The following is a 27,221-nucleotide window of genomic DNA, read 5'->3' as shown; positions in this document are numbered from 1 at the left end:
ATTGTGTCTATCTTGTCAACCGTCAACTTCTAAGTAATGCCTATCAAACAAGTTATTTTCATAACGTCCACGGTTCCTAAAAAATCCATTGAGTGATAGATAACAATGATCAATCAATCAACGTATTATCAGTTAACCCTTTGAACAAAGTATGTTGTTTTTACACCGGCACTTCACGCCATGGTATGAGTGTATTCCCTTTGTTTTAGTAAACCTAGACATGTAAATACTCACTTTCGACATATCAACTGTGCAAGATAACAGTGATTAATCAATCAACGTATTTTCTGTTAATCCTTTGATGACCAGGAACGATCCGTTGATTTACAAAAAAAGTAAATCAACTGATCATTCATCTCTTGCTGGTCTGCCACGTGCATATTACATAACACACATTTCACCTCACTTCAAACCTGGATTTAGATTGAATAATAAATGCCAAATGGGAACCTTTGTCAGGTAATCTAAGTGGTGCTACCACTAATTGTACCTGTAATAAATTCATTAACTGAGCATCAAATGAATGACGACAAATACACAAGTGTAGGGTTATACGAGAAAACATGAGATGCACCCCTGTAAGGTTAGGTTAAACATTGCTCATTTTCCTTGAATATGGGCATTAACATATCACGTCACAATGTCAGTGATTTTCCTTTTGGTGTGTCCTGCCGAGAAACATTCCCATCATATCATAAATACTTATATTAGTTATATTTCTTTGTATAAAAAAAAACTATCATTGTAAATAACACAACATGAAGAGATGCACAATACAGACCGAATCCTCATGTCATAGGCGTGACAGTGTGGTGACAATGCAGACAGACAGACAGATTGTTTATTTGAGTCTCACCTCGCAGAAATAATTACATAAATACATATAAAAGGACATAAAAGTGAGCCACCCGTTAAGGGTTACGAGAGACTTAAAAGTATCACAGTATGTACATGTTAAACATATTGGTGTAAAAGGGGTATGAAAATAAACTACCCGTAACTAGCCATATAAAATATCTTTTCTTCGTTGGAGAATTAAAAAGCAGGTTTTGGCTGTAAAATATACATAATATTTAAAAAGTACAATAAGTTTATCCGTATTGCATAACTCTAGAAAGTTGGGATAGCTAAAACTCACCTTTTTGTATAAACTTTCACGCAAATCATCGTACACAGTGCAATCAAGTAATACATGACATTTACGCATTTAACAAACAGGATTAATCAATGATAAGCGTATCCGGGTATCGCTGGGGACTATTACAGTCGAGGCCTGACCTTGATGTTGAAATAGGTCACATCGGGACGTGTATGTTGTAATATATTCACTGGCTTTTCATGCGAGCGTCACCATACACTCCAGGCAGACCACCGTGTACACAGGACTGAGGTTTTTCTGAAACTGGTTGTACAGGCACATTGTGGTAGGATCTTGTAACCTCAGTCTTCAGGGAGGGCGGTTTGCGACGAAAGGACGCCATTATGATCATATCTTGTTTCATTGGAGTATGTGCGTTGTTATTCGGGCCGCTGGTTTCAAGTAAGTGTAACATATATTGGTCATAACATATTGTTTATGTGTGAAATTGTAACTTGTAAAATACGTTAAAACAGGTTGCTCATAGAAACAGTATTGATTCCGTTACTGAGTTTAAATTACATTGTTGTTCTGTCAACCGCATCAATGTAGTGTTTTTATTTAGTATCACAATTTGCACGAACAATCAATTCGGGTGATTTGATTATTTAAATGATAATAAGACACACCGTATGTATCTTCAATTTGTGAATGTGTCTGGGAATGTATTGTATGAAATAGTCTCCTCTGTACGCTGTCGGGTGTGTTGACACGGCCAGTCGGCTGTTGAAACAAGATGGCGGACTCCGCTATTGCTTAATGTTTACATACAGACCTGGACCAGCTGTCAACATAAACGCCTAACAAAGTAAAATGACACGGCACATAGCAACTATCGCCTTACATCTGCGTGTGTGTATATATAAACTTCGGGCAGAGTAGAAGTGTAGACTTAAGAAATTCTGGAGTTCAGAGCTGAACACTCGCAATAAAGTAAAAGCCACAAATACCTATGCTGTACCCATCCTTTCGTATTCTTTTGGTGTTGTTGATTGGACGATTTAATAAATAGGGTATTGACACCCTCACACGAAGAATCATGTCAGACAATAGATCCCACCACCCTCGCTCTTCCCTCAATCGCTTATATTTACCAATCATTATGGGAGGACGTGGTTTAATGATAGAATAGTTGTTTTGTGCATTTTTGCACACGTTTATTTGTCTGATGATCCTCTTGTGAAGCATGTCAAGACTCATTATGAAAACAAAGCATTCCACAGATGTGGGACATAATCTCAATGTCGGTGTTGATATTGTTGATGGATCTGTATTGCTGAGCGCTACAGAAATATGTGTCAACAAAGCGAAGTGCCATATCAAGTCGGCCCAGACTCAGTTTTTCAAGAAAAGGCTTTCTGAACGACTACTGCATCGAGTTTACGTGCAGTGTGTTTAGGTGATCAGCAAATCTGCAGAGTCCTTCGCTTGGATGAAGTCGTATATATCGTTGTTAAGCAAACAACAATCCTAGGGTCGCGGGTTTAAAGGAAAAGTCAACAACGTTACCCATCCTGTTAGCGTCGGCGGCTTCCCGGCTGTTTGACAGACAGACAGACAGACAGACTGGCAGATGTACAATGTGTAAAACATTTTTCCAGTAAACGTTTTCTTACAGAGGCGTGCAACGTTACACTCTATGCTCAAAGGGAACCCCTGAATTTCACATCTCCTAACTACCCACGCAACTACACAAGGTATGTAAATGGATATTCCCCTTCATGTTATTTCAATCTCTCAAAGAACATGTGTCCTCGTATATATCCCCAAGATTCATGTATATTCATATATGCTTATTGTATATCATAATTGTTATCATTGATACGTCAAGCATTGCAGAATTAATTACGCACAGGTTGATGTTGGTCCCGCAATATGTTCAGGACATGTTGCTTTAGTTTCTATCAAACATTTTGTGTTGTTGCAGCAATGAAAACTGTTATTGGGACATCTACCCTCAAACAAGAGGGTACAGAATTGTACTCGACATGGTGTTCTCCGATATTGAAGGCTCACCCGGATCCACCTGTCGATATGACGCCATAACCATATACACAGTAAATAATGGTAAAATATACACTGTAGTAGAACATTGAAAACTTTATTTATCTTAAATTATAGATTCCAAAATAAATAATTATTATTACACAGAGCTATATTCAAGAATATGTAGCAATATGAATTGTTTGACTACATGTGAAGTGATTGAAGATGTTCTGAAAAGGCTTATCGCCTGCTGGTTAATGCAAGTCATCGCAATATGTTTTCATCAACAATGCGTCATTTGCTAGTTACTCAGACAAAGTACAACATTATAACACGTTCGTGTTTCATGATCTCTGTGGGACATTTCCGAAAGAAGCTTATTGATATTAGCTACGTATTGATTTGCAGACATCCTACGTTTTGTTTATTTGCAATTCTATTTAAGCTGAATCATTTTCCAAAACTGTTACTGATACAAATATACATTTAATGTTGTAACAAGTAATTACTATTTATAAACAAAATACACGAACAGCAAAATGATTACTGACAATTACATTTTTGTCCACCCTAGATGATCAAAACCAGACCGATTCACACCGAATATGTGGACAAATCAGATGGAACATTATTACCCATGCGAACCAACATTTTCATGCAGTGTTCAAGACTGATGGCAGTGTAACCAGAGGCGGTTTCCTAATTAGATATTATGAAACAGACGGTGAGTAAAACCATGTCCTTGTTTATGCGACTTCCTTTTATAATGTGCAATACCTCAAAAACTTTAAATTGGAAACACGATCGGTTTTGGTCCATTCTATCATGACAAAATGACCATTTAAATGTGAACAAATTGGTAATAGTAGACGTCATCGGTGATGTGAAATTAGTTGATTCTAATGGTTCCGTTGCATAAATGGATAAAAAATCAGGAATCAGTGAAGATCTTTTTAATCCAAAAATATGTTTACTTTGATACATAATATCCGAGTCACTTGATCAAATAGACACAATACACCATGCTTCGCAGTAAACCTGTAAAAAATATTCAAAACGAAGCATCTCTTGCAATGATGAGGTTAATTTTTTTTCTGAATTGGCAACCAAATGCATAATTCTTAAAGGTCATAGTAAAATATGTCAAAATCAGTAAACAATACAAACTTACTTTGACTGAATGCATAGTCAGATCTTCATGACTCACGTGAGTCATACGAATTATATCCTTATCACACTCAGGGGAATCAAACTGTGGCGTACCTCTCGTGGCAACTCCTGCAGGCAAGACCTTTACCTCGCCTGGGTACCCAAACACCTACTTTCTGTGAGTAGTTACCATACTATAATGACTAAACACGCAAATATATCTGCAAAAACATATATGTGATGTAAGATCCCATATTCATTATAGTATTGTTTACTTTATCACAAATACAAAAGGTATGTTCATAAATGTTTATGTCTGATAATCAACAACACGTTTCAGCTTCAAGGTATATATGCATATATTCGCTGGGCAAAGTATATTGATCGCGCGTACTCTACATTGATAATGTCTGGCCGCTGATTCAGGATTGAGAAGGACAATTCGATCACAAAAGTGTCTCGGCATAATGGCACTTGCCCATCTGAGTGTTTCACTTGGAACTGAATACATTCCTAGATTGCCGCAGAGTTATTGACTCCACTAGTGTTTATTTTGCAAATATGTCTGAAACTACTTCCACAAGTTTAATGGAACTCTCGACCCAACCGCCAACCTCTAGTGAGTGAGTGAGTGAGTTGGGTTTAACGCCGCATTTAACAGTATTCCAGTTATATCGCGGCGTGTCAGCTTAATGTGGGAGGAACGCCCGAAGTGATGCAGGTCTCGGACGTTTACCACTTCGGTGAAACCCACGAGCACGGGTATGGTGCTGACAAACCTAGAAACATAATCGGGTCGAACCGGGACTCGAACCCACAATCATAGGTTTCTGGCGCCTTAGACGACCGGACCACCCGTTTTTTGCACAGTGCCAGTTAATCAGTTTACTGTATATATTTGTACACTTGGATACGGTTTTTCATCCGGTTTACGGAAAAATACTTTTTGACTGAGTTGGACCCGTCTCCTTCTATTCAGGAATACAGTACTGTTGCAGAAAATAAATATTTGAAAAAAAACGTAGCAAGGCGAGCCGTGCGTGTTCGGTCCCACGTACGAAGTGACAGTTTCGCGTTGCACACGTTCACACGTCACAGCCACAGGGACAGTATTAAAATAATTCCAGGAACTGAAGGATTTTTCTAATTTAGACAAGTACTCTGGTTGTACTAAAGTTTCCATATCATGTTTCATATATTGTTCGAGTGCTGGAGAAGACCTTGACCTTTAATCAGCTGTATTCGCGTTTTCCACTTCCGGTGACACCATTCGGAGATAGTCACCGTAAATGCAAGCATGAATTCGGTACTTGGACTGCAGTTTTATACAAAAATAAGTTACAACAGTGAACATAGAGACTTGAACTTGCATTTTATTACTGCTTTCTTCTTTAATCACACTTACGTCTCAGAAATTAGAGATGCTAGAAACGTTGCATATGAAGATGAGACCAGATCAAAAATATTGATTAGGATTACAAAGAAAAGGTGCGATGTATGAATTACAAAGAATGAAGGAAGAAAGAAGTAGACTATGTAGACAGGTGACTAAAGAGATGAACAATATCCGTGAGTTTTTGGATTATAACGAGATTTTGTCAGTTGTGCAAACATGTAACATGGTATTGACAAATATTTCAACTTTCTTCATTCACATGATGAATAGTGTGGTGCTTTAACTCAAGTCCAACAGCAAGAAGACTTAAAAGCTTGGGTATAGTGAAAGAGACACAAGTCTTCTGTGGAAGCTTGAATAGAAGACCTGAAAGACAAAAATAATGTGAAGACTGATGGTAGTCAAATTGATAATGAACAAGATAAAGAAGATAGGCACTCTGAGGGTCGGCATTCTAGAGGTACATGTGTTTCGTCAACAAGAGCAAAAAAAGCAGCCCAGCAGGCAGAATTAAAGGCGCGAGCTCAACTATTGCATCAGAAGCAGGCTTGGAAGATGGAGGAGAATCGTTTAAAACAAAAGAAAGAAAAATTGTGCTGCAAAACGAGCTTGCTATGGCAAATACCAAAGCAAATGCTTTAGAGCAGTCTGAAAATATAAATGATGGGGATAATGGAGGGAACAAAAATCACCCAGTTGACCTAAAGCCAGTAGTCAAGCGGTCAGCGGAGATTACTAGTCAACAGGAGCAACGTCAGCACAAGGCCCCATCATCAAGAGATTTGTGCCACAAGTGTTTAGGCAATCAAAATCACACGGCAGCAGATATGAGACTTCAGCCACACTATTCATGAATGCTATGAATGCAGAAAATCAAAAACTGGCCTTAATAACAGCGAAAAGTTCCCATGTTCAAAGGGGATCCATCGAAATCCAAATCCCTCATACGGGTCTTTGAACATTGCACAGAAGCTAAAACAGAAAATTCTAAGGGTAGACTTTATTATCTGGAAGAATACACGTGTGGTTAACCTCATGATTTAGTGAGGAGTTGTATACACATTGCTGACTCAGACCAAGGGTACAAACAAGCCAAAGATATCTTACAAAAGAATTTTGGAAACAAATTCAAAATAACTACAGCTTACACTGAGAAAGCTCTCCACTGGCCACAGGTGAAGCCAGAAGATTGCGGTAGCTTGAACAGATATCCTTGTTCCTGATTGAGTACCATAACAGCATGGACGCCATTGAGTACATGAAAGAACTGGAACACCCCCTAAATATGAAAACAATAGTTTCAAAGCTGCCCTTCAGAATGAAAGATTGATGTCATAACTTACAGTATGCAAGAAAAGCAAAACAGAAAGATGCTTTCAAGGTGGAAGAGTAGGCCCAGACCTGCTGATATCGTCGATGGAAGGCCTCTTCGATCACATGAGACAATGCAGAAAACAAAAAAGGGAAAAGGACTCAAGAGTTGTTGCTTTGCAGCTGACATTAAGGTACAAGCGGGCAATGGCAAAGGCAACCGGAAGTATAAAAGACTTAGGTGTATCTCCTATCAGAACATTATGCACACCTTTTTTGTGTTGATCCTGTGAAGGAGAACATGACATAGAGCTGGCTTCAAAGTTGAGAAGCAAACCTTATGAAGAGAAAATTTCTGAAATCGAAAGCAATGTGTTTTGGGTGTTTGTCTTCAGGTCACTCAAATAAACATTATAGGAACAGACTTGCGTTCTGACTTCTATGAGAAAGGTGGCAGTTCAGGCAAAACAAGTGTCAATGACAGTAAGACAGAGCTGAAGGTTGTTAATAGAAATTGTGTTGACACATTTGATGAAGCGTGTGGCTGTACTAAAACAGGTACTGTAGGCGGGTCAGTGCCCATTGTTCCAGTTAGAGTGCAGGTAGAGGGTAGTGGTGCTACATGTGATATCTGTGAATTCTCAGACTACGGAAGCTCAGCTTCCTTTTGTAATGAAAGTCTTATTAGGGAGTTAGGTGTCGTAGGAAAGCAAACTCAGAAGAATGAAGCCTTCCATGAGGACCACAGGAAGTTCATGAATGACTTATGCACAGAAGGTACCATCTGACAACGAGCGTCAACACAGTAGTATGACATGGTATATCCCCCACCAAGGTATCTGAAATCCACAGAAGCCGGAGAATATCTGTGTGATTGCTCTGCAAGATTTTAGGGTACCTCACAGAATAACCAGCTCCTACAGGGCCGGATTTGACCAACTCCTTGATTGAAGTTTTGTTGAAATTCTGTCATTGTACTCATGTCGGATATTGCGGCAATGTTTTATCAGGTGACGGGAATATCAGCAAGGTCTTGGAAGAATATGAAATACTGTGTACCTTTTTTTACAGTCCTAGTTGTGCAAAGTATCGTCTCAAACGGACAGCTACATGTCACTTTGACAAGGAAGTCATTAATGCGTAGAAAGAAACCTTTACATTGATTATTGTTTGAAGTGACAACCGAAATGGAAGCGATTTAGTGAAAGACCTGACCAATATCAGTGAGAGGGGAGTTTTCAACTCTTTGAATCTATTCGGGAAGAGAGAATAGCAAACAAAGCGAAATATTTAGATTTAGATAAAGACACATTGTCTATGCCTATCACACTCTGAGCATTAGGAATGCGATGGTGTGTGAAGTCTGATCAATCCATGTTAAAGATTTTGGTAAAAGACAAGCCAGTAACTAGAAGAGGCATTCTTTCAAAACAGGAGTTCTATTTAAGACCCCATTTGCTTTATTGCCCCAGTTATCCTTCCAGCAAAGATGATTCTGTAAGAACTGTTGCTGCTACAGTTAAAGTTCGAGTTGATAATCTGCGTAAGTGAGAAATTTCAGTGGACAAAAGTACTTTCTTGGCAGACAGCATATCTGTTCTGAGGTACATTGAGAATGCCAATAAACGGTTTCATACTTTTGTAGCCAATCGACTTGCGGTTATACATGATGGTTCAACACTGCATCAATGGCGCTATGTAGAATCAAAGTTAAGTCCAGCAGATGATGCTTCCATGGGATTGACAAGAGAAACATTATCAAAATGCAAAAGATGGATGACTGACCCTTAGTTTTTATTTGACAAGGAACATGAATGGCCAACGTCATCCACCTTCCCGGGGCAAAGGCGTTAACTGACTATAAAAGTCCAGTTTCCACCCTTGCTGAACTAGGCTGGAATTTCTGGGCTCGAACGTGGCGCCACTAGTGGCTATTACGAGTTATGTCCATTCTATGTCCCTCCCATTGACCAATCTGATTCAATCTCTCATATCACATCCATTTCCTTCAATCAAAATGGCGGTGCCCAGTCAAAACGATCTGATCGATAATCAAAATATATATTGTAATAAAACGAGTCTTACCCCGCGTAGTGCATCAAATCACTTGATCACCTTGATTAAAAACATGAAATGATTTCCAATATGTCTGTCGACGCCCATTTGATGGTACGCATGCTTTGCAAATCCTGCAGTTTACCGAAATCTGCACGTTGAAATCCATGTTGTTTACGAACCGGATGTATAGTTCGTTACGCGAGTTTATGCGTAGACTCGTTAGTTCAGCCAAAATGTAAATTCGGAATTCCCTTGGCAAGGGTCGAAACTGGACTTTTATGGTCAGTTAACGCCTTTGCCTCGGGAAGATGACGGCAGCATGTTAAAAAAACATTACCATAGACAATGTTGATGTGAAAAGGCAGCCAGTGAATGCAGTACAAGTTAGTGATTCTAGGAAAATTCTGCTGAAGTTGTTGCAACATTCCTCAGACTGGTACAGAATTAGGAATCTGAAAATGTAATAATTCATTCTGTACAGAAACTCTCGTTTCCACATGAAATCGAAGTGCTGGTAAAGTCTCAGATTTCAGTCTCAGATATCAGTAAAAGGAGTCAGATCTACAAACTTGATCCACTTATGAAAGACAATTTACTGAAGGTTGGTGCACGTCTCAGAAGAGCCAGAATGACAGATACCAAGAAGTACCCAGTACAGTAACATTTTAGAACAGATTGTTCGAAGTTTTGGGTCATGCTGACAAATCATGTTCTCTCCCGATTACTCACAAGGTATTGGACCCTTGAAGATTCGTGGTAGAACAGGTCGTCAGCAACCCATGCTTGCTGTAAAAGGCGACTATGCTTGTCGTAAGAGGCGACTAACGGGATCAGGTGGTCAGGCTCGCTGACATGGTTGATGCATGTCTTCGTATCACAATTGCGTAGATCAGTGCTCATGATGTCAATCACTGGATTGTCTGGTGAAGACTCGATTATTTACAGACCGCCGTCATATAGCTGGAATATTGCTGAGTGCGGCGTTAGGCATCAAACAAACACAAGATATTGGATTCTCAAGGCTAACCCACTGATAAGAAAGTTATCCATAGATGTGTTAACTGCAGACGGCATCCTGCTTGTGTTGGTGAGCAGAAAATGGCCAATCTTCGTATCACTCCAGAGGATCCTCCATTCACATATGTAGGAGCAGATTAGTTTGGCCCCTTTGAGATCAAGCGAGGCCGTGTTACAGTCAAGAGGTATGGAGTTATCTTAACGTGTCTTGCGACGCGCAATAGCTTGCTGGACATTACGTACTACCAGCATGCATTGCGAAGATTTAAAGCAATGACAGTTCAAGTGCAATTAATCAGATAGTTCAAAAGGACTAATTCATTTGCAACAGACAGAGAGCTCCGAACTACAATTCGAAATTGGAATCATGCTGTCATCCAGACAAGTATGATTCAGAAGAAGGTAGACTTGGTTTGGGGGATCGCTTCATGGAGGAGTATAAGAGACTCTGAGACAGATACGAAGTGTCAGAAGAATACTATATTCACTTCTGAAAGAGCAAGTAGTTGATGATGAAAGGTTACAAACCTCAGTGTGTAAAGGGGAGGCCATTTTAATTGCAGACGAATATGAAGGCTTCAATCGATCCAAATGATCTGGATGCTCTGATACCTATATCATATGTTACTTATAAAAGGAAAGCCTAACTTGGTATCGGATGTTTTCTTTCGGGATGACTTGTATGAACATACAAACGTAGACGTACAAATTTAATACCTAGCAGAGTTGTTTGGACGAAGGAGTACCTACCGTGGTTTCAGATACGACAGAAGTGGAAGAATATTAGACAAAATTTACAAGAAGCGATTCTGTTTTGGTAGTTGATGACGCTGCATAACAATAATCATCACCTATGGGACGAGTCATGCAAGTGTATCCTGATAGCAAAGGTGATGTGCGTCGTGTTGAGGCAAAAAGCAACAAAACATTGTACTGAACAGGCCTACAGCGAGGCTATGGATAAAAAAACAACAGCGTGCCCAATTTCGTCTTAATTTCAATGTACCTGAAGAATAGAACGCATGCTATAGCAACCCCCGAATATACCATTGTTGACACTGTGAATGAAAAACGATGGTGCACCACAAACCATCCAACAGCGATCATCTGAAAACGTGGTGAGGAAAATAATGTCAGCTTCGTTTGACCAAAACGGTGTTAATATTACTATCTGGAGGCTTATAAACATCACAACGTGTGTCCATTTTTCATGCCACATTTGTATAGTGAGGTGTGAACTGTGACTAAATTGTACTAACACCACAGCACTAAATTACATTTCATGAAAAGTCTCACGTCTGTTGCGCAGTATTTAATTTTGCATACATCAGTAGGTGAGTGAGTGAGTTTGGATTTACGCAGCTTTTAGCAATAGCTTAGCACCATCAAAGTGACGAAGATGATTAATTGCCTTCAGACATTGTACACATGTAGGGAATCGTCCGAACCACCATGCTGCCCCACCTACCCTATACTCATCAGTCGGATGGATTATTTGTATAGCCTTACGCTTACCAACAAACGTGTGTGTTTGCAGTCGACAGTCTTGTACCTGGACTATTACAACAGAACAACAAAACCAAACCATCCTAATGTACCCCACGGACTCGGTACTTCAGAACGCCTCTTGGCGTGGAATTTGTGACAGCGATTACGTCACTGTATATAACGGTCAGAATAGTAAGTAGAAACAATGTGCATGTATTCGTAATTATGCCAACAAATATGCGTAACGGTGACATGATGATATCCCCATGACTTCAGTAATACTATATCTGTGTTTAAGTAATGAATCGGGGTTAATAAAGCTGACATTTCGTGTATAACGCCAGTGTCTCTGCTAACTTTCTCCCAGCAGCAATCTAATTTGTAACAGAACAGCTTCTGTCGAATGGAAGAACAATCGCAAGACGTCTTGTGGTCAGGTTTGCATAAACCATGCTTACCTTGTTGGCCTACGTCAATTTTGAAAGATGGTATTCAAAGATCAGAGAGTCACCATGTCTGACATATAAATATTATTAATATAGTGTTCTGTTCAAGGTTCTGACACACTTGGCACTTTCTGTGGGAACGAAAGACCTGTCTTTCCCAGCGGGGGAAACTCACTGCGTGTTCGTCTACAAACTGATTCCTCCAACAACTACAAAGGATTCAAAATGTTTTACAGAGCTGTACCTGGTGTGTATGAATTGAACAGTAAAATTTCACCTGATCAGGAAAACTCCGTCTTCACCGCTATTATGTATTACATAGTATTGTATAGGTGTAGATATACATGTTCATGACACACAGAACATAATTCGAAAATGATTAAATATCAGTTGTAAATGTAAGATAGCTCATGTACCACCTTTCTCCATTGTCAGCAACAACCTGCAACGGTATGATGCCCTCTGGACGGAATCCAATACAAATTGTGTCCCCTGGATATCCTAATAACTACCAAAGGTAAATAGCACACATCTATTACGAAAACATTTGCATTTTAGAATTGAATTAAACATTAGAACTGAAGTTTCCTTTGAATGTGATAACCATTACAACAAATAAAACATAAAGTTTTTTATATGACTGATTTTTTTTTCTTTCCCCTAATAATTTAAGAAAAAGAAAGTGCCACATTACCATCTGTAAATTACAAGCACTCATGGCCCAAAGAAAAACAAATTTGAACAGCACTGCATATATTTTAAGGATGTGGTAAATACAATCGACACTATCGATATTCCTAAACTGAAATCGATACTATTGATCGGAAACTGATTTAACAATTGATTTATTTACTTTAAGTGCTTACCAATAGCAATATATCGATATTTAGTTACACCCCTAATTCACATGGTACTACAGCATAGATGATGATATTATTAAAACAATACATAAATAACGGAAACCAAAGTCTGAATCTCTCCAATATTAGCTTTACACAGCGTTGCTGTGTTTCCAACGTTGTCAGGGGCAGGGCAGAGTCCCAATTGTAAAAGCATAAGGCCAGAGACAGCACGTCGATATGAACATCTGCACAATGTTTGGTGTTATTCTTTGAGTCCCACGGCTTGTTAGAGCGACTTACATGTGTCAATATTCTTCAGATATGTAATGCTAGTTTACATCATCACATCATCAACAATTTCTGAGGAAAAGACTGTCACGATATCATTGCAAATAATGTCATCAAATTTACATATGCATTTTAAAAAGATGGTAAACAAGTATCATCTTTCAGAGGCAAGAGAGTTTACTGACTATAAAAGTCCAGTTTCCACGTGCACCCTTGCTGAACTAGGCTGGAATTAAAGACCTATGGTTTGGCTGGACTAACGAGTCCAAGCATAGTCCAATCAAATTCGCGTAACGAAATCGACACCCGGTTCCTAAACTGACGTCCAGATATCTCTCTTTCGAGAAGTAAGACCCTCGATCACGACACATATTTTGATTATCGATCCGATCGTTTTGGCTTGTCAATTTGAGGGACATAAAAGGGATTTAAGTTGTAAGAGCTTCTCGGTGGCGGTACGATCGAGCCCAGAAATTCCAGCCTAGTCCGGCAAGGGTGGACACTGGGCTTTTTACATTCAGTTAACTCCGTTGCCTTTGGACGATTATGTGGATAGGCGTGTGTTCTCTGTTTAATTATACATTTCTTTATATTGCAGTGGATTAGACTGTCAATGGACTATAAATGCGCCCTCTGGAAGCAACATCACAGTTGAAGTTCTGTTTGTTGATATGGAGATAGTGCCATCGTGCACAAACGATTATCTACTTTTTGAAGATGGTTGGTAACACGTATCTGTTTGTGTGTGTTTCATTGTTCAAGCTTTGTGAAGGTGCCCTGTAAATAATGTAATCTAGTTTGTTTCTTTGTTGATTAACGCCTCACTCAGCAAGATGCCCCACACACGAAGGCGACATATTAATAATCAAGTTCGGATACTGATACAGATCCACGTCGTCGGGTTACGATAACATGCAGTCAACCATGTCACCGAGTCTGACAACCCAATCCATCTGATCGCCTCCTATAACTAGCATATATTGCTGGTGGCCAATTATAACCAGGAATCCCTACGGGATTACTTGTTTGATAGGCATTACTTAGAAGTTGGCGGATGACAAGATAGACACAATTTTTATGGATAACAACTTCTTTGATACTGTAAAAAGCGACGTTTCGGTATAGATCCTTATACCGTTGTCAAGCAAGACTGAGAGTAGAATAGGTCTTGCTTGACAACGGTATAAGGATCTATACCGAAACGTCGCTTTTTACAGTATTAAAGAAATTGTTATCCATAAAAATTGTGTCTATCTTGCCTACGGGATTAGACGTGTATTCATGAAAAATGATATAACAATATAACAACATAACAACATCACCACTGAAAAGCGTTTCCTAACGAGATCAATCTTTTATTGTCAATTTCTATATACGAATTAAGTGCTTCACAGAAATCAGAAAAGATTTAATTGAGAAAACATGGTCGATAACTCACGAGAACGATGGTTTAGTGTATGGGAGACCCGTGAAGATCCGGGGTAGAATAGGTCTTCAGCGACCCATGATTGCCGTAAAGGGCGACTATGCTTGTCGTAAAAGGCGACTAACGTGATCGGGTGGTCAGGCTCGCTGACTTGGTTGATGCATGTAATCGATCCCAATCGATGCTCAGGTTATCAATCTCTGGATTGTCTGGTGGCGACTCGATTATCTACAGACCGCCGTCATATAGCTGGAATATTGCTGAGTGCGGCGTTAAACAACAAACCAACCAACCAACTAGTGTATTAGAGTCCTGTATTTCTAGTTATGGTCATAATTATACTGGAGGTATATCAATATAGCAATGAAAGTACATTCGATAATTAATCAGTGATGTACATTCAATGTATTTACATTTAAGGCACTACAAACTCTGCTCGCCAGCTGGCAAAGATCTGTGAACGAACGTCTACTGCCATCGTCAGCTCCAGTAACCACATGACCATCATATTTCACTCAGACAGTAACATCACAGGAAGAGGATTTCGCTTGCAGTACTCAACTGGTAATATTTCGTGAAATTGTTTTTGATATTTTACAAAAGTGAACATGTTGGTTTTTCACAGTAACCTAGTCATCAAAGTCTAGTTCTTGTCTTCCTTTGCAAAATATGAAAAATATATTTTCCTTGATGACCCCAGAGGCACCTCCTGTGAGAGACTTTTGCCTTTTTTAACCGAGTAACCGCAATAGAGTAACTTACAACTTACTGTTTGTGAGGCATCGTCCTCATGTTTGTGTACTTGAATAGACTCCACCAACGCTAGTGTGATATGACATAACGATATTAATCCCTGTAGTTGCAATCCCTTTTGTTATCACAGATCGTAAATTTGTGGTTTTGAAGAATTCTGAATTATTATAAATATGCTCATTGTTTGTTTTTCTTTATGTTAGTTATAGCTCCCATTTGTGGATTATCAGATCTTTCCGCGTCGTCTGCTGCATGGACGTATTTGACTTCTCCTGGCTATCCTTCAAACTATTTCAAGTATGTGTAATAGTTAGCTAGTCAGTTAACAGCGCTACTCATTTAACAAATATAACTCCATACATGACTTGAATTAACACTGCACATGTGACAGTGAAGTAACACTCAACACGTGACAAGGAGGCAGCACCACACACATGACTGGTAAGTACAAATGTAGCATGTTACCTGAAAACTTGGAAAATATTGTCTTACCAACTGAAAAGTATTTTAATGATCATGATGTGACCATTTTCAAGCACATTAATGTACGTACCATGGGATATCACATGCACATGAGAAGCACAACAATTGAGGATGTTCAGCATTATGGTTGGAGTGAGCAAGCGAGTTGAGTTTAACGCCGCTTTGGTATGGTGCAAACTAACTGAGAATGCTCATCCGGTCGATCGAACCGGATTTCAGCCCAGGATCATAGTTCTAACTCTCAGGCACAATATAGCCAATAAAAAAAGTCTGTCCAATCTTACTCCACTTATAACATTATTACAATAAAAATATTATAATAATAAAATAATAAAGTCCACGTTAGTCCATCATCTTCTTTATATCAGTTTCAGACATAGTACTTTCGCTGTCTCATGACAGCTCTTCAGTGAGTGTGTGTGTGTGTGTGCAAAGCTGATGTAGCAAGTTCTATTTGCAGCGACCTAAACTGTCTGTGGACAATTTCTGCACCCGCTGGATATAAAATAAAAGTCGACGTTGTGTATTTATTCATGCAATACTCGCCAGCTTGTTCAAAAGACTACCTTCTCTTCAGTGACGGTAAGCACAATGTACATGTTTACAAAGGTATTTTAAATGAATATAATCATAACTGTCTTTGTGCTGTGTTGGTGTCTGATCAACATCTGTTTTATTACTTTTCACCATGAATCTGAAATAAGTTCACTGTATAACGCTACGCCCCCAAACATACGACATCAACAAGCCAATGGCCATCGTTTAGACAACGTAAACGCCTCAGCTGCTTTTACTGTGATTCGTAAGTATTCGTGTAAGAAGGGTTCATGAGTGATTACTGGCACAGAAATATATTTGTTCAAGGTTACTTTTTAGTTCTTTCTGATTAATAAGTATTCTTAGCATCAAATTGACTTGAATACTAACATGCATACATGTAAGTGTGTGCCTCTAAACCGACGACTTGAGTCAATGCATATATTCACTTATTTATTCAAGGTTCCACGTCTTATGCCACTCGTCTGGGTAAATATTGTGGTAGTGGTTACAACAACAGGGAAGTCGTCAGCTCCAGAAACTACATGACCATCACATTCCACACCGACGGCTCTGACACAGCGCTAGGATTTAGACTGAAATACAAAGCTGGAACTTTCCTTACAACTACTACAGGTACAATTCTTGTGTGTTGAGGGCCGGCCATTGAATTACCGGGTTGTGGTGGGCTTGGGGTTGTGGTTGGGGATCTGCCGATAAGGGTTGGGCATATTGAATGTGCTTTGGTCTGGTATTGCCGGTGGAAATATTTACTTGGTCCTGATTCAAAACACACTGAGAAAATAAGACACAGTTTAATTAGACTAACGTTCAAAATGGATGTTGCGAAACAAAATGTCGCCTCCTTTTTTGTTTATATAGAAAGACCAAATGTGCTTCACTGTGGAGGTCCGTCGCTCAGCGCCTCCATGTTCTCCTGGGGATATTTGTCGTCTCCTGGCTATCCCTATAACGACTACAACAAGTAAGTAAATCGATGTAACATCTTTGGTTTATTGGTTAATGTCAAGTTAATATAATCCCACCTTCCTGCCACAAAGTGTTCTATACTTAAAACTACCCTTCCTACCAGGAGGGGGCGAGGCCATGACACACTAGCCTCATTGGCGTTGCAGTTCTGGATCGTGTGCGGATCCTATTATCGTGGTTCCAAATCCTAGATTCTCCCTGACCATTATCCTTGATTTGTCTGAATCATAATCGTGTCCGTGGGTGTTACCTTGTGGTAAAAGTATTCGATGCACAACATTTAGAACCTTCTTCTCGCAGTAAAGGAAGCCATCGATCTATACCCTTAGGCTGGAAAACCTAGCAAAACACATGACCATAATACATAATACAACTGAATTGAAGGACGCTAAAATAGGTCAAAACTCTATTGAGTTGAAGCAAACCTTGGAAAAAAACGTGACTCGCTCCACCTACGTGTACAGGTAAGTAATCGAAATGTTTTTTGTAGCATGGAAAATCCTTATTCAGTAACGTGGCTCATCAACCGTGTTGAAAATATCAGTTTCCTCAAGGATGGCGATGCAATATCATATCTTGTTTCAAATTCTGATTCTTGTTTATTTTTTACACCGAAGGAGTAAACGTCTAAAACCTGCATCTTTCTGCTTCCCTCACAAATTGAACTGGCATACTGTGATATATCTGGAATATTGATCAAGGCGTCATAAACCTCTCACTCATCATGATTACGAAGTCAACTACATTTCCTAAGTTCGTTATCATGCAAGCACCTCCGTGGCATAGTGGTACAGCATCTGCCAGGAGAGACGTTAGTTCCCGGCCTTGTCATAACAAAAGTTAAAAGATGGTAAATGTTGTTACCCTGCCTGGCGCACGGCATAAAGGGTCTTAATCAAGATATGGTTGACACGGAGGCAGTATACTGTTTCTGAGTAACGTATTCATGTTAAACTGTGGCATGGTATCTCAGTGGACCAGCACTATGAAATGACATTTGTCACGGCTAGTGCAAGCAGCCACTTAAAAAGACACGTGTTTGAGAAGTGGATAAACCTTCCAACCTTGCCGAACTTGGCTGGAATTTCTGAGCTCGATCGTACCGCCATCAGTGGGTATTACGAGTTATGTCCAATTTTATGTCCTTCCTACTGACCAATCAGATTCTACCTCTTATATAGCTTACATTTGTTTCCAACGAAATAGCGGCGCCCAGTCAAGACGATCTTAACGATAACTAAATCTCTTTTGTAATATGACGGGTCTTACTCTTGCATCAACGCACATGAACACCTTGATTTCAATAAATGAAAAGATTTGGAAATCATCATTCTGTTGATGCCGAGTTGGCGGTACACATGTTTTGCCAATCCTGCTAGCGACCGAAATCTGCACGACAGTTTACGAACCGGGTGTTGATTTCGTTAAGTGATTTTGATTGGACTATGCATAGAGTCGTTAGGCCAACCAAAATGTAACTCCGTAAAATTCATAGTTATGGTAGACTCCCTTTCCTTGGGAAGATGATAAATGGTATGATATTATTTGTTGTTAATACCTCAATCGAAATTAAAGGTTAACAAATGTTGATCCTAATTAGTGAGTGAGTGAGTGAGTGAGTTGGGTTTAACGCCGCTTTTAACAGTATTCCAGTTATATCGCGGCGTGTCAGCTTTATGTGGGAGGAAAGCCCGAAGTGATGCAGGTCTCAGACGTTTACCACTTCGGTGAAACCTACGAGCACGGGTATGGTGCTGACAAACCTAGAAACATAATCGGGGTGAACCGGGATTCGAACCCACAATCATAGGTTTCTGGCGTCCCAAGGGACGCAACTCTGCACAGCGAATCGCGGCGCCCTAGACGACTGGGCCAACCGTGCCCCCCTTGATCCATTATAAATTGTCGCTTGGCCCATGGGTAAACATGTAGTTACCTCCAGCTGCTGTTACTGCCTTGGGCGGAAGGGCAATGGGTAAGTTTGGTTTGCCGTCGCCTTCATCAATATTCCAGCAAAACCATGGTACACCAAAATAACGTTTCTCACCAGGGATGGTAAAACTTTAGATCCCTTTTCCAGCGTATGGCAGGTGTTGTGATGATTATCCCAATTATTCAATAGCTGTAATTGTCTCCGATCGAAAACCAGGGAATACGAGATCATGACTGGGTGAGATTACAATGGTAGAAGTTCAAATTGGGAAGGACATCTGTCCCAAGATGAAATGTTCAAACAGTGTACAATATGTCATATAATTCATCACCATTCCAAAGTGTCTGCTGTGGATTGCACTTTGAAATCGCAGTGTGCAGTGACTGAATGCAGTGAGGTCACTGTTGTTTTTGAGGACCCAGATAATTTTCGTTATCCGGGATAAGAGGTAATGACCATGGATTCACATCCTAAATGCTGAACCAACACACCTGTCTATGCAGTGGAAACACCATGCGTCCCTCTGCACTCAACTATCAACAGGCAAGGTTTAAGCATCTATTTTCTGGGCTACACAATGTGCTTCCTAAAACAATAATCGCGGGTGCCTGATGACAGAATTGATGCAAGCAATCAAAGAGAATAGGCAAGGAATGTGGGGTGACAACTGGAAGACTGCTGCGATATGACAATGCATTAACTGAGGATTGCAAAAGCCTATAATTTCACATACAGCCAAGTTAAAGCCCCCAGTCATCACAAGTAAATTTGTGAGCAAACCTTCCTGGTACCCGGTTTGAAGATTATGAAAGACTGAAGGGAAAGTTTTACTCTGCAATCATTTGGAGGATTAATGAGCCAAATCCATTGATGTTAAGGGGTAGTATATCATATTCGTGTGATTTATTTGCCTGACATTTATTATTTAAAACCATGTGACATATAATGCATGACAGTCATGAACGACAATTGTATTATCTGTAACAATGGTTGAGTAAGTAGGTTTAATGACCCTTGAAGATTCCAGCTATATCAGGGCTTCACACATCCCACTCATGTGAGGAATCGAAGCCAGGGATTGAGCATTGTGTGTGAGCGTTTTCACCACTAGGCTACCCTGACCCAAGTATGTAGCAACATCACGATCAGGTGCCAATTAGTGTCAGTGAGGAATGTTAGGGTAGCTCAGGGTTTAAAGCTTTCGCTCCACATGGGTACAATGTCTGAAGAACAAATGGAAGAGGAAGAGTGATGTTAAATGATGGGTTGTCGCAAGTTTTCGTGTCTTGTTCTGTGAATACATGTCACTCTTTACGGATAGCAACTTCGTTTATTCCATCCACAAAAAAATCCATATGACCAACCCTAAAAAGTGCCAAGTAGTTATGTTCTCCCAACTTGTAAATATGATGAAAATCTGAACTTATTGAGTCTTATAATTATATGTTAATGATTTAGATCTTTCTTTGCAGCAACATGGACTGCACGTGGACAATTTCTGCATCTGTTGGATATAAAATAAGAGTTGAAATTCAGGTTCTTTCTGTGGAATATGAAGTCACCTGTGCAAAAGACTATATCCTTTTCAGTGACGGTAAGCACAATGTTCAAGTGTATAAAAGTGCTTAAATATAATCATCGTGCTCCTTGTGTTGAATGGGTTTGTAAATAAACAATTTGTATTATTTGTATTATTAGCTTCCAGTTGATTCAATACGAGTATGTTAAATCATATAATATATCAATATATTTATTCAAGGCTCCTCGTCTTACAACACTCAGTTGGGTAAATACTGTAGTGGCACCAGGGACGTCGTCAGCTCCAGCAACGCCATGACCATCACCTTCCACACTGACGGCTCTGGCACAGGCAGAGGATTTTCTTTGAAATACATTGCGCGGCGGAAGTTAGGTACTTACTTCTATAGTGTTCATATGCTTCCTCTTTAACATTAACCAAACGATTCATGAAACACAAACAGCCCTTCAGTTTAACTGCAACATATGTGTATAAACATAAACCTTAACTTACAAAAGTGGGGGTTCAGAGGACCCCCAATAACAATTTTAAGGTTCCTTACCGGCACCACGAGGGTCCTGTCAAATAATGAAATGGTGAAGTGTACTGTGCGTTAACATAAATACCGGGATTGAATAAGTGGACAGTGGTCATGACTGATGGATGAAATGACAGATGCCCATAACTGCTCTGGATGCGATGTTGATAAAATGAATTATATTACTGTGTGTCCCTCGGGATGCAGTATGATTATTTTCTGCTTCCAATCTCTACAATTTTTGCGTCATGTTAAATCTTGATAAAATATCTCTTTGGATGACGATGTTAACTACAATTGGTCATTCCATTATGTTCTTCTATGTAAAAGAGTTGCATTCATCAATACGCTATTGTATTTAAATATGTGCCACATAGGTGTTGACTGTTCTTTTGTGGATATGTCTCTTCTAAACGAATTATTCTTGTGTTTAATACTATTCTATGGAGACCACCTCAGTGGTCTCGTGGTAGAGCATCTGCTCGGAGAGCTGAAGGCTGGTGTTAAATGATAGAACGTGTTGTTACCTAGCCTGGCGTTCGGCATTAAGGCGCTCAGCATAAAAATATCGACTGGTCGGGTCAGAGTGAGAATGCTGTGTCTGCGTGGCCATGGGGTATTGATGTTAAATTGCGGCATAGATCTCAATGGGCAAGAAGTAAATGGTGGCGTTAGTCCAGACTGGCACAAGTACACACGTGAATTACTAGAAATATTGAGCATTACAAACCCTAGTAACTAAGTTTAGTTCGGTGCAACCAGACTAAGTGAGAATCTAGATCGACATAGATCCGACCGAACCCACTGATGAAACCCTAGTTTCAACAGCGACCACTCCAATAGCGAGACAATTGTAAACGTTTTACCGAAGTCTGGAGAGTCAAACACGAGATCCAGAAAGACGTTAATACATAGGGCTCGGAAGTCGGAGGGGACATATTCCCTGGACCGCCGGGAATAAAACTGACAGGGACAGCTAGATAACGTGTGTTTGTAAACACAGGGAAAACACGATTAGCAAACCAAATACTATATCTAAACTGAAGAAGTAAGCATCAAAATAAAGCGCGGAACATATGGTATCCAACAGTAGCATTACAAATTCACAACAAGCTATGTACAATTATTAATGAGGCAAAACCGACCATAAATACATGAGAAGTATCTGAATGTAAATATAAATTCACTAATGTTTGAAAATCATAAATACAATTACATTTTCAATACAAAAATATTGTCAGGAACAAATAAGAGATAACATACACCCAGACAATACATGGTTTGAGAGTGTCATTAGATCACAAGAGAATGAAATGCCACGAATTCTCTAACACAAAATGACCTCACATTGAACAATGATGACCGCTGGAGTTTCGTGTCAGAAATAAAGCCGGGGCACGAGGCAGTGTCATGAGCCAGTTTACGCCCAGCTGACAGTGTGGCAAACATTGAAACTTCCACATCATTAATTACAACTGAACCAACGAAGGTGGTACAACAAGGTCCATTGTTGCCCTGTTGAAAAGTTAATATTATGAACGTTTTTCGACATGGAATTATTGAAAAGAAGAAAATCTAATCATCTATTTTGTCAAAACATTTCACAACGTCGAAAATGTTTAAATAAAGTTATTTCATATTTGTTATACGAAAGCAGAGATACTAGATATGTAACTCTTATGGAAGGTTATTACCACATCCCTTCTTTGTTGTACCTCTCAGTTTGAACAGACCCGTATCTCCTAGGCCATCCACATCATCACACAATCAAGACTATACTAATGAATCCATCCAGTACTGTGTAACTATTCAATGTTTCAGCATGTGGCACAGAGGAAAGGATTTTTGGATATGACACGAAATATATTGAATCACCGAATTATCCTTTGGACTATCCCGAGTGAGTATGCACTACACGTCTTACGATTATCACGGCCACACAGGGGTACGTCACACTGCATTCCGAGAGCAATAGGCCAACTGCGAATTTATCTAGGCATCGTGTTTATCATTTACTTCAGTTGTAAACATGACATACGAATCTGTAGTCTACATGGACATGAATCCAAACGTCAATGACCAATAGAATCCAAGTACATCGTAGTTTACGCGTAAAACAACATAAGGCAAAGCTGGTATGGTATATTTTGCATATATTTGTTTGCACAGTTTACCATTTCATCTGACACATGTCTCACACAAACAAACGACCACCGAATATTTCCAAGTTATCGAGGACATGAAATATACCAACTAGGAAAGCAGTATAGCACCAGTTAAGCACTGACATATGTTTTGCAAATACAACAAACCCATGTGGGTCCTTGTAAACAGCCAAACATTGGAGAAATCATTAAACTTGACCCGCCTGTTCATGCATTTCAATTGCATTTTTAACATATGTGTAGTTGACTTTTGACATACTGTTATATATAAACCTCAACCCCATGATAATCATTTTGGCCATTTATAATAATGCATTGAGCAGTGAAACATAAAGTATACAATTAACCATATCTTCCTTTGGCAAACGCAAAATATTGTTTTTAGGAAGTCGTTTTCGACAATTTAACATACAATCAAACATTATGCCCAACCAACAAAACTAAATAAATTTCGATTAATGCTTTTTTTGCATCGATATTTTAATGAGATTGTGGCAGTATAGTATTACATCATTGACTGTAATATTTTTTAACACCAGCACTAGAAAGTCTCCCAGTTTACGTAATCCTCTGGCGCAATTTCAAACTTGTGGCATTGCGTCACGAACAACTCTCAGATCATGCTGTAATTCGTTTTGTTGTGCTACATTTTAATAAATAATAATTTAGTGTTTTCATTTCAGCAATTCGGACTGTTCATGGACAATCAGCACTGATGTTGAGGGATATGTAATCCATGTTAAAGAGGTGTATTTCTACCTTGAGCAAGACAGCCCGTGCTCCTTTGATTATGTGCAGCTCTATGACGGTAATGACTTATGCCCAGCCAGGGCTTTCCTAGAAAGTGTTTTATTCACACGAATCAGGGTCCTTGACAAGTGTGACTGTATTTGTAGGACAGGTGTCGTTTTATTATTGCAATGAAACGCTGTTAACCCAAGTTAAACCTGGTCGTATAAGCTGCATCCTATTTGGCAAAGTAGGAAACTTTCACAACTTGAGTCACTTCGGGTTTTTACTCCCACTCTGCACTAAAAAATAAATTATGAAATAGTCTTCGGTAATAACTGAATATCATTCCCAAGTGTATGTTAAGAGTAATGTCTTAACGCACTTAACGTCCTAGCATATATCTGTAACATTAACTGATGTGATTTGTTGTAAGTATAACAATATTCTCACAATATCACACACATGTTCTATTCTTGTCATAGTCAGGGGAACATATGAACACTCGCTTGGTCGATGGTGTGGATTTGATGGACCAGATGCACAGAGTACAGGGAGGAGTATGAAGGTTCGATTCCTCTCCGATGGTTCGAGCACCTTCACAGGATTCAAGTTGGCCTTCACTGCCGGCGAGCCAACATCTTCCTGTAAGTTTTTAAGTTATGCATTCATTTCAAAGTACATCGAATCTATTAAGACAGGACGAATGAGATTCATCAATCAGCATCCCTACTATAACGTTGATGTCACGTCTCAGTCATGGTACATTTCCATTGTATTCGTGTTGATTAACACCTGCCGCGTATTTTGCACCATACAGTATGCTAAGTACTTTGTGCAGAACATTTGGGGTTAAACATTAAACAAACGATGCGTTCAGATGATTAAGGAATGTCGTGAGGATAGGGCTGGACCATGGAGGTGGAGGGGCGGGGCACGGTGGCCAGAGTGACTAAACTAGCTGTCACATATTCGCCTTGGTTATGTTTACTAGACCAGTGTTCATTGCGTCTCACATGTGTACATGACTAAAATAGCGGCCTTCATCTAAACAATTATACACTGTTTCATCCTTTTTGAATATTGTGTCACGGGTTGTAGCGGGTGTATTTGTGAGTAGGTTGTAATTGTCTTTTGACCAATGTCAATACACCGTGATGAGTGAGTGAGTATGGTTTTAAGCCGGTTTTAGCAATATTCCAGCAATATCACGGCGGGGGACACCAGAAATGGGCTTCACACATTGTACCCATGTCGGGAATCGAACCCGTTTCTTCTGTGTGACGAGCAAACTCTTTAACCAAAAGGCTTCCCCACCGTCCCTCACCGAGAAGATGAACTATTGGCAGTTGACACATATACTCCGCTGGTATCAATGGCTCGTTAAGTGTAATACAATGACAAATATTAGTATATTATTACCTTAGGTGCAAACATTTCTCCAGCAAGACATACATGTGAACCTCTAGATCTCCCCTTCACCTTAACTTCACAAGCAATCTAGAGAACCCAGGTTTGACATCATGTGGACGTTGCCTGAAGGTATAGGTGCGTGGCATGCTGTAACAGAACACAATAGGGTCATGAAACCACAATACCTTTGCAATAATTTAATTGTTATGAAACTTACAGGACTCTATTCCGAAACACTATCTAACGCGCACTCTGCCAGAGGATTTTTAAGGTCATGTAACACGCATCTATGTGACAGTCGTTCTAAGATCAAGCAATAATAAAAAAATCACCTTGAACGAGAATTTATTTATTATTCAGCTTCTGTGTCCAGGAACTTCGGAGCAAAATTCTTTCAATGAACTTAATAACTGCGTTACTCGTCCATATTTGAAAGTTCCCTTTCGTGTTGTTTATTTTGTACAGCGTCTTTTACACCGAACGTTGGAGCCATAATGGGAGGGATATTCGGCGGCATGGTGGGCGTGGCAATTGTAACCTGTTGCTGCTGTGCAATTTGCTCAAGGAAAAAATCTACAACCAATGACCAGTCGCAAGGGAACAGATCACCTGAAGCCAACCTGAACATCGTCTACACTGTCACCCTCCCCAACTACCCACAAACTACGGCTACTACCCAGCCAGACATGTTTACTCCACCCCCAGCTTACAGTGAAGTCGTGAAGGATGACCCCCCACCCTACTGTCAGGCAGTTCCACTATCAGATATACAACCTGTTGTGACGTCATCCCCTAGCGGGGCATCATATCAAGGGATAGATAACCCAGCAGGTCCGAGTCGGGTGACAGTTTCACATGATGTACATGTGTGATGTTGATTGTTGATTGTTGAACTGTGCATAACCAAGGAACAGGATTCACGTTTTGTAAGTGAACGAACATTCACCAACTGATCGGTACTCAATACAGACTATCACAATCAAATATCATTAAAACCAGTCCTCTCTACCGCGCGCTAAACAAAGATCTGAGGACATCCCATTACGGATCACGTCAGGCCGACCTTGCTCGAACTTTGACCGACCAATGCAATGACCAATCAGAAGGCAGCTTTCTCGTGCTTTACGGCACTAATTTCATATTGGCAACTACGCTTCGAAACATATTTTGACAAATTCTCAATTAAACATTTTACACCTGAACAAAAAAACATCCTGGAATGGGTAATAGTTGGTCTAGATTGTATGGATTCAGTCGTTAAACCCGTAACTATCGTTCGGAATACCCTTGTTAAATTTTTCGAGGATGCATGATTAGAAAGCACATTCCTACTGTCACTTTCATGATCTGGTAAGCGACGCTTTGATTGGTCGGATGAAAGGTCGTTCTGACGTGACCCCTACTGGGATGCCCTCAGATCTTTGTTTAGCGGTAGCGAGAATTAAGATCTGATTTTATTGAGATTGATCACAATCATGCCACAAGCATGTCACAATTATGAATGGATGGTAAAAAAAATTACCACGATGAGAAACCTTTGAAATTCCCGTTGATTGTTGTAGCATATACTTTTAATTGTTTTTATTTTTTCTTATAAAATTATTTTGTATATCAAA

The 27,221-nt window shown here is 39.7% G+C and overlaps 1 protein-coding gene across 1 annotated transcript; it reads left to right on the top strand.

Annotated features, from left to right (window-relative positions):
• Positions 1-1,277: 1,277 nt before the first annotated feature.
• On the top strand, positions 1,278-27,221 carry LOC139450649 (cubilin-like). The gene is made up of 20 exons (XM_071232445.1): positions 1,278-1,540; positions 2,757-2,835; positions 3,066-3,205; positions 3,699-3,848; positions 4,367-4,451; positions 11,593-11,735; positions 12,099-12,236; positions 12,425-12,506; positions 13,718-13,839; positions 14,966-15,109; positions 15,502-15,595; positions 16,242-16,363; positions 16,781-16,954; positions 17,201-17,303; positions 20,714-20,835; positions 21,001-21,153; positions 23,120-23,198; positions 24,147-24,271; positions 24,678-24,839; positions 26,071-27,221. The coding sequence occupies exons 1-20, from the start codon at positions 1,483-1,485 to the stop codon at positions 26,475-26,477; spliced, it is 2,682 nt and encodes an 893-aa protein (XP_071088546.1). The 5' UTR covers positions 1,278-1,482; the 3' UTR covers positions 26,478-27,221.

Source organism: Haliotis cracherodii, unplaced genomic scaffold (genome assembly GCF_022045235.1).
Source record: "Haliotis cracherodii isolate W230 unplaced genomic scaffold, xgHalCrac1.p SCAF_8, whole genome shotgun sequence".
Lineage (NCBI taxonomy): Eukaryota > Metazoa > Mollusca > Gastropoda > Lepetellida > Haliotidae > Haliotis > Haliotis cracherodii.
This window is presented reverse-complemented; position numbering and strand designations above follow the sequence as displayed.

What these genes read in the sequence shown, in the direction of transcription:
- LOC139450649 (XM_071232445.1), top strand. Translation starts at nt 1,483, where the DNA reads ATGATCATATCTTGTTTCATTGGAGTATGTGCGTTGTTATTCGGGCCG. An exon ending in TACCCACGCAACTACACAAG is followed by an intron (nt 2,836 to 3,065) that starts GTATGTAAATGG and finishes GTGTTGTTGCAG; the next exon opens with CAATGAAAACTGTTATTGGG. An exon ending in TTTCCTTACAACTACTACAG is followed by an intron (nt 16,955 to 17,200) that starts GTACAATTCTTG and finishes TTGTTTATATAG; the next exon opens with AAAGACCAAATGTGCTTCAC.